The sequence below is a fragment of the Cherax quadricarinatus genome, chromosome 27 (assembly GCF_038502225.1).
Source record: "Cherax quadricarinatus isolate ZL_2023a chromosome 27, ASM3850222v1, whole genome shotgun sequence".
Classification (NCBI taxonomy): Eukaryota; Metazoa; Arthropoda; class Malacostraca; order Decapoda; family Parastacidae; genus Cherax; species Cherax quadricarinatus.
The window spans coordinates 36,035,234-36,048,832 of NC_091318.1; the positions used below are offsets into that span (position 1 = coordinate 36,035,234).

At 43.7% G+C, this 13,599-nt stretch overlaps 1 protein-coding gene across 2 annotated transcripts in view; it reads right to left on the minus strand.

The window, feature by feature from the left end:
- LOC138853290 (UDP-glycosyltransferase UGT5-like) overlaps positions 1-13,599 on the minus strand; it is a 71,681-nt gene that overhangs the window by 34,061 nt on the left and 24,021 nt on the right. The window contains exon 2 of one of the 2 annotated variants that reach the window (XM_070089234.1): positions 10,120-10,317. In XM_070089234.1, coding sequence (XP_069945335.1) covers positions 10,120-10,308 — 189 coding nt within the window. In that variant the 5' untranslated portion in view covers positions 10,309-10,317. The remainder of the gene's footprint in view (positions 1-10,119; positions 10,318-13,599) is intronic. The other variant, XM_070089235.1, reaches the window with a different exon arrangement.

Below are 13,599 nucleotides of genomic sequence, written 5' to 3' on the forward strand. Positions count from 1 at the left end.
TCTCAGATCTGATGTTGTTTTTATCACGAGCTCACTGGTATCTGAATCCTCTGTTCACTTGTGTCTGTTATTCATTATATCTCTGGTCTTAGTTTCCAGCTCAATGAGGCTTCTGTATACTAACCTCACTGGTGCCTTTCAGTCCTCAACTAACTGGTGTCTTACAGTTCTCAACTCACTGGTGTCTCTCATTCCTCGACTCACTGGCGTCTCTCAGTCCTCAACTCACTGGTGTCTCTCAGTCCTCAACTCACTGGTGCCTTTCAGTCCTCAATTCACTGTTGTCTCTCAGTCCTCAACTCACTGGTGCCTCTCAGTCCTCAACTCACTGGTCTCTCAGTCCTCAACTCACTGGTGTCTCTCAGTCCTCAACTCACTGGTGTTTCTCAGTCCTCAACTCACTGGTGTTTCACAGTCCTCAACTCACTGGAGTCTCTCAGCTCTCAACTCACTGGTGTCTCTCAGTCCTCAACTCACTGGTGTTTCACAGTCCTCATCTCACTAGTGTCTCTCAGTCCTCAACACACTGGTGTCTCTCAGTCCTCAACTAACTGGTGTTTCACAGTCCTCAACACACTGGTGTCTCTCAGTCCTCAACTCAATGGTGTCTCTCAGTCCTCAACTCACTGGTGTCTCTCAGTCCTCAACTCGCTGGTGTTTCACAGTCCTCAATTCACTGGTGTCTCTCAGTCCTCACCTCACTGGTGTTTCACAGTCCTCAACTCACTGGTGTCTCTCAGTCCTCAACTCACTGGTGTCTCTCAGTCCTCAACTCACTGGTGTCTCTCAGTCCTCAACTCACTGGTGTTTCACAGTCCTCAACTCACTGGTGTCTTTCAGTCCTCAACTCACTTTTGCCTCTCGGTCCTTAACTCACTGGTGTCTCTCAGTCCTCAACTCACTGGTGTCTCTCAGTCCTCAACTCACTGGTGTCTCTCAGTTCTCAACTCACTGGTGTCTCACAGTCCTCAACTCACTGGCGTTTCACAGTCCTCACCTCACTGGTGTTTCACAGTCCTCAACTCACTGGTGTCTCTCAGTCCTCAACTCACTGGTGTCTCTCAGTCCTCAATTCACTGGTGTCTCTCAGTCCTCAACTCACTGGTGTTTCACAGTGCTCAACTCTCTTGTGTCTCTCAGTCCTCAACTCACTGGTGTCTCTCAGTCCTCAACTCACTGGTGTCTCTCAGTCCTTAACTCACTGGTGTCTCTCAGTCCTCAACTCATTGGTGTCTCTCAGTTCTCAACTCACTGGTGTTTCACAGTCATCAACTCATTGGTGTCTCACAGTCCTCAACTCACTGGTGTCTCTCAGCCCACAAATCATAGGTGTTTCACAGTCCTCAACTCACAGTTGTCTCTCAGTCCTCAACTCACTGGTGTCTCTCAGTCCTCAACTCACTGGTGTCTCTCAGTCCTCAACTCATTGGTGTCTCTCAGTCCTCAATTAACTGGTGTCTCACAGTCCTCAACTCACTGGTGTTTCTCAGTACTCAACTCACTGGTGTTTCATAGTAATCAACTCACTGGTGTCTCTCAGTCCTCAACTCACTGGTGTCTCTCAGTCCTCAACTCACTGGTGTCTCTCAGTCCTCAACTCACTGGTGTCTCTCAGTCCTCAACTCACTGGTGTCTCACAGTCCTCAACTCACTGGTGTCTCTCAGTCCTCAACTCACTGGTGTCTCTCAGTCCTAAACTCACTGGTCTTTCACAGTCCTCAACTCACTGGTGTCTCTCAGTCCTCACCTCACTTGTGTCTCTCAGTCCTCAACTCACTGGTGTCTTTCAGTCCTCAACTCACTGGTGTCTCTCAGTCCTTAACTCACTGGTGTCTCTCAGTCCTCAACTCACTGGTGTCTCTCAGTCCTCAACTCACTGGTGTCTCTCAGTTCTCAACTCACTGGTGTCTCACAGTCCTCAACTCACTGGTGTTTCACAGTCCTCAACTCACTGGTGTCTCTCATTCCTCAACTCACTGGTGTCTTTCAGTCCTTAACTCACTAGTGTCTCTCAGTCCTCAACTCACTGGTGTCTCTCAGTCCTCAACTCACTGGTGTCTCTCAGTCCTCAACTCACTGGTGTTTCTCAGTTCACAACTCATTGGTGTCTCACAGTCCTCAACTCACTGGTGTCTCTCAGTCCTCAACTCACTGGTGTCTCTCAGTCCTCAACTCACTGGTGTCTCTCAGTTCTCAACTCACTGGTGTCTCACAGTCCTCAACTCACTGGTGTTTCACAGTCCTCAACTCACTGGTGTCTCTCAGTCCTCAACTCACTGGTGTCTCTCAGTTCTCAACTCACTGGTGTTTCTCAGTCCTCAACTCACTGGTGTTTCACAGTCCTCAACTCATTGGTGTCTCTTAGTCCTCAACTCACTGGTGTCTCTCAGTCCTCAACTCACTGGTGTCTCACAGTCATATATATATATATATATATATATTTTTTTTTTATTTTTATTATCACACCGGCCGATTCCCACCAAGGCAGGGTGGCCCGAAAAAGAAAAACTTTCACCATCATTCACTCCATCACTGTCTTGCCAGAAGGGTGCTTTACACTACAGTTTTTAAACTGCAACATTAACACCCCTCCTTCAGAGTGCAGGCACTGTACTTCCCATCTCCAGGACTCAAGTCCGGCCTGCCTGTTTCCCTGAATCCCTTCATAAATGTTACTTTGCTCACACTCCGACAGCACGTCAAGTATTAAAAACCATTTGTCTTCATTCACTCCTATCAAATACGCTCACGCATGCTTGCTGGAAGTCCAAGCCCCTCGCACACAAAACCTCCTATACCCCCTCCCTCCAGACTTTCCTAGGCCGACCCCTACCCCGCCTTCCCTCCAATGTGCATTATATTCACACCATACATTGCCCTCAGACATGACATATATATATATATATATATATATATATATATATATATATATATATATATATATATGTGTGTGTGTGTGTGTGTGTGTGTGTGTGTGTGTGTGTGTGTGTGTGTGTGTGTGTGTGTGTGTGTGTGTGTGTGTGTGTGTGTGTGTGTGTGTGTGTGTGTGCGTGTGTTTGTGTGTGTGTGTGTATGTGTGTGTGCGTGTGTGTGTGTGGAGAAGTCGTGTCTGAGGGCAATGTGTGGTGTGAATATATTGCAGAGCATTCATAGTTTGGAAATTAGGAGGTGTAGGATTACTAAAACTATTATCCAGACCAAATTTGCACACAGGTTAGCAAAATAATCGAAGAAGGTAACACAGTGGGAGCAATCAGAATAATTACAAGTGACAAGAAAATAAGAACATAAGAAAGAAGGAACACTGCGGCAGGCCTACTGACCCATGCGAAGCAGGTCCATGTCCCCCCCACCCGATTAGCCCAATGACCCACCTAGTCAGGTCGCTTCCACTTAAGGAAGGAGCAAGGCATCAGACCTAGTAGCACAAGCTAATCAGGTCCAACTCACGCCCACCCACACCCACTCATGTATTTATCTAACCTATTTTTAAAACTACACAACGTTTTAGCCTTTATAACTGTACTTGGGAGTTTGTTCCACTCACCCATAACTCTTACCAAACCAGTGCTTTCCTATATCCTTCCTGAATCTGAATTTTTCCAACTTGAAACCATTGCTGCGAGTCCTCTCTTGGATGGAAATTTTCAGCATGCTATTTACATCCCATTTATTTATTCCTGTCTTCCATTTATACACCTCGATCATTGTACGCCTTTCGAGAGAGTGCAGATTCAGGGCCTCAGTCTGTCCTCATAGTGAAGATTTCTGATACATGGGATCACCTTTGTCATCCTCCTCTGTACGTTTTCCAGAGCATTTTTATCCATTCTGTAATACGGTGACCAGAACTGTGCAGCATAATCTAAATGAGGCCTAACCAAGGATATACAGAGTTGAAGAACAACCTGAGGACTTCTATTATTTATACTTCTAGATATGAATCCAAGGATTCTGTTAGCTTTATTGCGAACACTAATGCACTGTTGTCTTGGTTTTAGATTATTGCTAACCAGAACTCCTTAATCCGTTTCGCAATCAGCAGTATTAAGATCTACATTATTTAGTTTATATGTGACATGGTTATTTTCCTGTCCAACATTTAGAACTTTGCATTTGCCTATATTAAACTTCTGCCACTTCTCCGACCACTGCATCAGTCTATTCAAATAATCCTGGAATGCTCTAATGCTCTTATTAGAATGAAATGGCCGGCCTGTTGTTCCCAAAGATGAGGCTACAGCCCAAGCACTAAGAGACAAGCACCAACAAGAGACACCAGAGTCGTTATCAATCTTAGGAAGACCTTACCACAGGACAGTTAATTTTGCCAGAATCAGAATTCTATGAAACGATAGTGTTATTTTCAACAGGATTTGCAGGAGGTTACACTGGAATTCGACCACAACACCTCAAGGAGATGGCAAATCCAGTACTCGGCACAGCTGCATCAATTCTTCTCTCCGAGTTAACAACCCTCGTCAAAAACTCTAGCTGGACGGATTCTAGGAAAAAATTAAATATTTCTTTTTTTGGAGTTTCATTGTGCACTCTGAAGAAGGATGGGGCAATCAGACCCACTGCTGTCGGTAACACTCTTCGTCGTCTCGTTGCCAAAGCAGCAGTAAGAAACTTTCGCCTTGAAGCCGCCAGTTTACTCTTGCCACACCAACTGGGCTTTGGGGTCCCTCAAGGCAGTGAAGCGGCAGCTCCTGCAGCATGGGCCTACATCAGGGACTTACCAGAAGACAGAGCCAGAGTCAAACTTGAGTTTAGGAATGCTTCTAATATGGTGAAAAGAGTTGTGGTCTTGCCAGCCGTTAGGGATCGGTTCACCAGTCTTTTTCCTTTCATTTAAGCCGGCTACAGCAAACCTTCAATTCTTTTGTTTGACGAACATGAAATTCCTTCATCAGCGGATGTTCAAGAGGGTGACCGACTCGATCCACTTCTCTTCTGCTTGGCGGAAAGAGAACTAACTTCCATCCTGCGTAGGGAGCTCAACATCTGGTATCTGGATGATGGCACCCTGGCATGTACTGAAGAGTCCCTGATAGAGGACCTACAACTGGTGAAGACACAGGGAGAAACCTTGCCACTCATCCTCAATTCCTCCAAGTGTGAAATCATCACAACGAACCAGGAAATAATCAGAGTTGTGCAAACAATACTTCCTGAAGTCTCTACTATCACTCCATCCAAGAGCACATTCTTGGGAGCACCGCTTGGTCATCAAGCCATCAACTCAGTCCTCAAGGGCAAACTGAATGATCTGAAGAGACGGAGGAGAGAATAAGGGATGTTGTTGCCCATGATTCCCTGTATTTCCTCACAAGGTGTCTTACTATGCCAAGACTCACTGACTTCCTCATGTGCGCACTCCTCTTTTGACATCCCAACACTCAACGAATATGACTCACTCCTAAGATTAATCTTGAAGAAGACACTGAATCTGTCACCGGAAAATCAGTAATGGGATCAGGCAACTCTCCCCGTGCGACTGGGAGGTATGGGGGTGTGCATGGTAATGCAGGTAACTTTACCTGCATTTTTGTTCTTGTGTTTGGCTTTCAGTAGACTAGTCAAGGAGACTGTCCCCGAACGCTTGAGAGATGCGGTAGGAGCACAAGATCCCTGTTCATTGAAGCAGCCATGAGGTGGTACACCCTTACAGACTCCTCCAGTTGACCAGCTCCTCCCAAAGAGCACAAACAGTCCCACTGGGACAAACCGATCAAGGAAAAAATTGCCAACACTATGCTCACCAACTCTTCAGGAAAGGACAAAGCTCGTCTCCTAGCGGTAAAGGTGCCACATTTAGGAGATTTCCTTTCAGTTGTTCCCAGTTCCTCCCTGGGCACTCGACTCGACCCACAAGCCATTCGGATTGGTGTTGCTCTTACCTAGCGGCTTCCATACCTCGCCACAGCCCGTTGCCGAGCTCAACGGAACCCAAAGTACAGAGGTCTGATGGAAGTCAAAAGTGTCCTGATGGAGCCACTAAACTACCCTGGAAGGATGGGAAGCAGATTGCCTGGGACTACACCTGTGTCGCCACATTGGCGGAGACCTACTTGACATAATCTGAAGCTGAAGGGGGTGGAGCCGCCAACTACAGGGAGACCCAGAAGACCCGCATATATGAAGGCCTGCCCCTGTGCTATAACTTCATCCCAGTAGGGTCGGAGACCCTTGTAGCATGGGACAAGTGTGCGCTAAAGTTCCTCAAAGAGCTGAGTGAAAAGCTCATCGCAGAAATCAAGGATCACAGAGCAGCTAGCTTCCTCCTTCAGAGACTCAGTGTTATATATATATATATATATATATATATATATATATATATATATATATATATATATATATATATATATATATATATATATATATATATATATATATATATATATACAAGCCTAAAAGAATCATGCACTCAGCACAGCTAGGTGTCGTACTGTGATTCGAGGACATACGATGGTGTGGGTGCCTCAGAGCTTATATGTCCTCGAATCACAGTACAACACCTAGCTCTGCTGGGTGCGTGATTCTTGTAGGATTGTGTGGTCCAGTGGCTTAGACCATCGTGCAATTTTCGCTCACCATGAGATGGGCTAAAACAACATGGGTTCAATCCCCTGGCTAGTTGCAGTGTTGTTATTAATTAAATACCACTCGTTCGTGGTTACATTACGATATATGCTGCTTGTGGAGGTCTCAGTAGTATCAATTACCAGTAACCAGCTACCAGTGTCAGTAGTAATGACTCACTACCAACTGTCTGTGTGAATTACTTGTTATTCACTGACGTTACCACTGACCCTAGCATGCTTTGAACGCTGCTCACTCTCTAGGCACCACTGTGAGTGAGTTGAAGGATGGACAGGAGAGACACAAGTCAGACTTCGCGCTTCCCATTTAGTCAGTTGAATATACGTACTTACAGCCTTCGTGAGTGTTATTACACAATCCACGTTTCGGAACCCATGGACAATTGGAGGCAGCGTTGTGGGCGTGGATTTACGGGTATTTCCGCAGATATCAGGAGTTTAAGCTGTGTTTGTGAGTGGTGCCGGCGTCCCCCAGGCTACCCGCCACCTCCGCAAGCTTCTTCCCTCACCCACCCCAACAGGTGCCGCCAGCCTGCAAAGCCAGTTGCAGCCGCTTCTCAAGCTTCTGGCTAGTGTGCTTTTTGCTTTAACTTTCGAGGAGTAGATCTGAGTTTTGCAATTAAGCCAGCCAGTAAGCCAGTCTGTGGAGCTCTCAGTAGTATCAGTTACCAGTAACCAGTTACCAGTGTCAATAGTAATGACTCACTACCAACCATCTGTGTGAATCACTTGATATTCACTGATGTTACCGTTGACTCTAGCATGTTTTGAACGCCGCTCACCCTCTAGGCACCACTGTGAGTCAGTTGAAGGATAGACAGGAGAGACGCAGGTCAGGCTTGGCGCATCCCATATAGTCAATCGAATATACGTACTTACAGCCTACATGAGTGTTATTACCCACTCCATGTTTCGGAACCCACAGGACAGAGGCTAGTACACCAAACGGGGAGTAGAATAAAATTAGCTCTGAGGCATCCACACCATCGTATGTCTTTGGATCACGATACAACACCTAGCTCTGCTGGGTGCATGATTCTTGTAAGATTGTATGGTCCTGTGGCTTAGAGCATCGTGGAATTTTTGCTCACCATGAGGCGGGCTAAAAAATACAAGTTCGATCCCCCGGCTAGTGGCAGTGTTGTTATTGATCAAATACCATTCCTTTACAATACTATATATATACTCATCTAGGTTTTCTACTAATCACTTAATAGTTCATCAGGAAGTGCGTTAGGGCTAGGTCAACAGGGTTAGTAACCCGTTTCTGTATAAATTAATAAAAGGACAAAGGAGAGAATTTGAAGTTAATGGGCCGGGGGGAAGGGGAAGGGGACAATTTCAATGTCAGTGTGATTAGGTTATTTGTATCTGGGAGAATTAGAGCTAAGAAAGGGGTAGCGGAAATATTAAATGATCAGTTATGGAAAGAAAGGGGAATATAGGTGTATAAATTCAAGAATTCTTTTGATTAAAATTGTAGTGGGATGTGAGAAGAGGGCAGAAGTATGTTTTTATACACCTGGAGACGAGATAAGCTTAGTGAGATTTGGAAGGAGTTAAGTGAGTGTTGAGGGGGTTGTAGACCAAGTGAGAAAATATTTGTTGTGGGGGGGGGGATCCTAAATTCTAAGTAGGAGAAAATGTTGTAGAATATGAATTAGGGAAGTTTTAAGTGCCCCGTATAAGTGATAATGAAAGCCTCTTGATAATGGGTAATAACAGTACCGTCATAGAAGCTAAGACGTTTTGTAGTTTTAAAAATAGGTTAGATAAATACATAAGTGGGTGTGCGTGGGTGTGAGTTGGAACTGACTAGCTTGTGCTGCTAGGTCTTATGCAGAGCTCCCTCCTTAAGTGGAAGTGACCTGTCTAGATGGGTCATTGGTCTAAGCCGGGGAGTGACATGGACCTGCCTCGCATGAGTCAGTAGGCCTGCTGCAGTGTTCCTCCTTTCTTATGTTCTTATGTTCCTAATACATATTTTAAGAGGATAAATATGTATAGGAGATACGATATACGGAGTGATCATAACAGTTTATTGGACTTTAATATTAGCAGATAAAAGGTTGATTGGCAGACCTTTTAATGCGATTGTTATTACAGGGGCGACAGGTATATAAGATCATTTTTACTGGAAACTACAGTGAGAGTAAGAGGGATAAGGGTACAAGGATAATGTCATCCGTAGGTAAGAGAAGAAAAGTGAGCTAGAGAGAGCACAGGTAATGAGGAGGGTTAATGAACAATGGGGTAAATTTAAGAATGCAGCGTGTGAATATGCAGCAGAAGTTTGTGGGTAGTGAAGGATGGGTGCAAGATGTGCAAGAAAGGTATAAAATACCGGCAACATGAAAGTTAAGACACATGTGCAACATTTGGATATCTTCATTGTAGTGGCTTTATCAATACAGATTCTAGGACATCCCTTTGGGTAGGATCTACTTCCACTGGGAAATCCCGCCTACCAGTGACTATGCTCTCGTCTACTACATGTCCTTATCAACTGATGCCTATATAAACGCCAGTCTTCTTGCTTTTGCTCCAGATTCTCCTCCACCACGATGCTGTGAACACTGACTCCAAGGCTGAGGGACGGATTACCTCACCTTTTGTATATAGTTCTACTGTCTTCTAATTATGTCCTAGAATCTGTATTGATAAAGCCACTGGATGACGAAACGTCCACAATAAAGATATCCAGATGATGCACATGTGTCTTAACTTTCATGGGTGCAAGATGAGGAATGAGGAGGTAAAGAGTGGTAAAGGAAAAAAGTTTGCATATGAAGGGTTTTCACAATGCGTAAGTGATATTCTGTGGGAGGAGTTTATGGAGAGTAAGAGAGGTTAAAACAATAGTAAGAGAATGCAAAGTAGAGCTGAAGGGAATAAATCGAGAAAGCTTAATGAAAAATGGATTTAACAGTTAAAAACAAAGTAGAGGAGTTGTTTGATGGGGAGGTGAAGGTAATGCGAAGATGGAGGAAATATTTAGAGGAATTGTTGAATGTTTATGAAGAGAGAGGGAGGCAAAAAGTGAGGAAGAACCAGACGTTAGTCTGGGAAAGGCGCGTGAGGCAGTGGGTAGAATGAAAAGGAAGGGCAGCTGGAGTTGATGGAATTAAGACAGAAATGTTATAAACAGGTGAGGATATTCACAGTCATGGAGTGGATGCTGTATTTGTTAATAGATGCAGGAAGTAGCTTCTCACAGTATAGAAATATAAAGAAATCAAGTGAATCTGGCTAACAGGAAGCTCCAGTTTCATTCTCGTCTTCATCTGTATGTTGCTTAATACTAATTAAGTTATGCAGAGGTATATTAACTTTAAAATATTCCTAATTTTAAGATTTTAAATTACGACAGCAACATAATCAGTATTGAACTTATAAACAAAAAGCAGGAACCCTCAGCTTAAAGTCAAGAGATCCCTAATATTTTGAAAACAATTCGCCAGGTGCGGACTGACTGACTAATTTACCTAACACAAATAGTAATAAACTGACTCACCTGGTGACCGCGGTCAGCCAAGGCCTCTGCTATAGGGATGAAGACGTTCCTGTGGCTAATCGGGGATGCTATTACAAGAAATAAAATTTTGTATGACTTCTCTCGGGGCGGCAAGTGTCCCACGGTACCATCACCCAGCATCATCGCCACCAACACCACCACCACTAGTAGTCTCATCCTTGGAAGCATTCAGCACTCCTGAAATACATTTTGCTTTAGTTGTTCAACTCATAGAATAATTGACGATGTTGCTATTCCTTAAAGGCCTGGAAGTATAGAAAGAACCCTTTGAGTACTTCCTTCACAGACCTTGTTGCACACTCCACTGGACCGAAAACACAGAAATGCATGCAACAGAGACGACACCAAAAACTTTGTGTCTTGCACATATCTAAGAGGGACATCTCAGGAACTGGAACAAAGGTGAGCAGATCTACAGAAAATCCAATACTGATAGGTGTCACTGTTTTGAAGTGTCCTAATTTGCTACTACCAAACCAGACAACAAAGCTATAATAATAATAATAATAATAATAATAATAATAATAATAATAATAATAATAATAATAATAATAATAATATTAAATGTCTTTATTTACTACAAGTACATGTACAAGGTATACATAGCTGACATCAATGACATACTGCTATATAGAAAACTCCTTATTATGCTGAGCATTTCCCGCAAATTAGGTCAGTTTTGTCCCAGGATACGACCCACACCAGTCGATTAGCACCCAGGTACCCATTTTAGACTGATGGTTAAACTGGGACAGCAGGTGTCTTATGGAAACATAACCCGGAGGAGATTCGAATCCCAGACCTCAGTGTGTGAGCTGAGTGTGCTAGCAACAGAGCTACAGGACACATACGCTAATACTCCAAGCCGATTCCTTGCTGCCACGTTACACGGTTATCAGATGACCTGCTGTATCCTAGTGCATTCTAGAGTATGTATCATGTTTCTGTGCTATTAATATTGTTTATAATGTCATATTAGATGAATTGTGATAGATAAATAAGCCATACAGATATTATCGTCATATTGAAGCATAATAAACTCCCCTTCGTCTTGCCTCCTGCCTCCCTCCTACACCAACAAGAATCAATAAAGGTTAAGTGTGATGTTAAATGTTCATTTATTTGTTTTATTAGTGCTTTATATTTATTTGTCATTGTTTTCTGTATGTAAATCTATATTTAATCTTTTATTTTTTTTAATACTTTTGGCTGTTTGAAACGGATTAATTGGGTTTCCATTATTTCTTATGGGAAAAATAGATTCGCCAATCGTGAATTTCGCCAGTCGGCAGACTCTGGAACGAATTAATCACGAAACTCGGGGGTCCACTGTATGTATACTATGTTCACTCATTCTCTTTTATCACTTAAAGTTACCAAGGTACCAGGTCAGTAATGTTTCAAGTAATGATGTCCTAAGTATATTCACTTGTTTCCTTTCATGTACATTATCGGTACCGTAATGCCTTCTACTCGCATGTGTGTGTGTATGTATGTGTGTGTGTTGGTAGTAGGCTGGTAGACAGCAACCACCCAGGGAGGTACTACCGTCCTGCGGTAGTAGACTGGTAGACAGCAACCACCCAGGGAGGTACTACCGTCCTGCGGTAGTAGACTGGTAGACAGCAACCACCCAGGGAGGTACTACCGTCCTGCGGTAGTAGACTGGTAGACAGGAACCACTCAGGGAGGTACTACCGTCCTGTGATAGTAGCCTGGTAGACAGCAACCACCCTGGGAGGTACTACCGTCCAGTGGTAGAAGGATGGTAGACAGCAACCACCCAGGGAGGTACTACCGTCCTGCGGTAGTAGACTGGTAGACAGCAACCACCCAGGGAGGTACTACCGTCCTGTGATAGTAGCCTGGTAGACAGGAACCACTCAGGGAGGTACTACCGTCCTGTGATAGTAGCCTGGTAGACAGCAACCACCCAGGGAGGTACTACCGTCCAGTGGTAGGAGGATGGTAGACAGCAACCACCCAGGGAGGTACTACCGTCCAGTGGTAGAAGGATGGTAGACAGCAACCACCCAGGGAGGTACTGCCGTCCAGTGGTAGAAGGATGGTAGACAGCAACCACCCAGGGAGGTACTACCGTCCAGTGGTAGAAGGATGGTAGACAGCAACCACCCAGGGAGGTACTACCGTCCAGTGGTAGAAGGATGGTAGACATCAACCACCCAGGGAGGTACTACCGTCCTGCCAAATGCGTGTGAAACGGAAACCTGGAATTGTTTTACACAATGGTAGGAATGCTGGTGTGTTTTTCTTTCTGTCTCATAAACATGCAAGAAAACGAGTACATCTTGCTACTTCTACTTACACTTAGGCACACAATATATACACGTACACGTATATGTACCCACACCATTATGAATATTCTTCTATTTTTCTAATTAGTTCTTCTTTTTAATTCTTTTCATCTCCATGGGAAAGTGGAAAATAATCTTTCCTCCATAAGCCGTGTGAATCGTAAAAGGCAAATAACATGCCGGGAGCAATGGGCTAATAACACCGTCTCTTGTATAAATTACTAAAAATATTAAGAAGGAAAACTGGATAAAGCTGGACGTTTAAATGTGCGTGGATGTAGTACAATGTCATGAATGAAAGGAAGTAGGATGTCCTAGCCCTAAGCAAAACAAAGGTGAAGGATAGAAGAGTTTAAGTGGGAAGAAATAACTGGGATTAAGTCTGGAGTTTCTGAGAGAGTTAGAGCTAAGGAAGGGGTAGAAATATTGCTGAAGGATCAGTTATGGAAGGAGAAGAGAGAATAAAAATTAATTAATTCAAGGATTATGTTGATTAAAATAAGGGTCAGATCCGAAAAGTGGGTTATAATTAGTGTGTATGCACCTGGAGAGAGAGGAGTGTAGAGGAGAGAGGGAGATGGTGGGAAATGTTAAGTGTTTAGGAACTTTTGAACTTTTTGGACCTAAATGCTATACTGAGAGAAACTGTTAGAGAGGGTGTGATAGGTAAGTTTGGGGTGTCAGGTGTGAATGATACTGGGAGTTCCTTGAATGAATTTTGTATAGAAAGGGATTTGGTAATAGGTAATAATATTTAAAAAGAAATGGATAAATAGTAAAGCAAGATATGATATAGCGCATAATGCCAGCAGTTTGTTTAACTACGAATTTGAAGGTATTGACAGGTAGACTTCAGAGGTATATGTTAATAGAGGGGCCACAGATATATCAGATTATTTCTGGTTGTAGCTACAGTGAGAGTAAAAGAGAGATGGGATACAAGGAGAATGGAATCAACAAGTAAGAGAGAGGTGAAGGTTTATGAACTAAAAGAGGAGCCAGTTAGGGTAAGATATAAACAACTATTGGAAGAAAGATGGGTTTAATGAGGGGTATAAGAACATAAGAAAGGAGGAACACTGCAGGAGGCCTGCTGGCCCATACTAGGCAGGTCCTTTACAATTCATCCCACTAACAAAACATT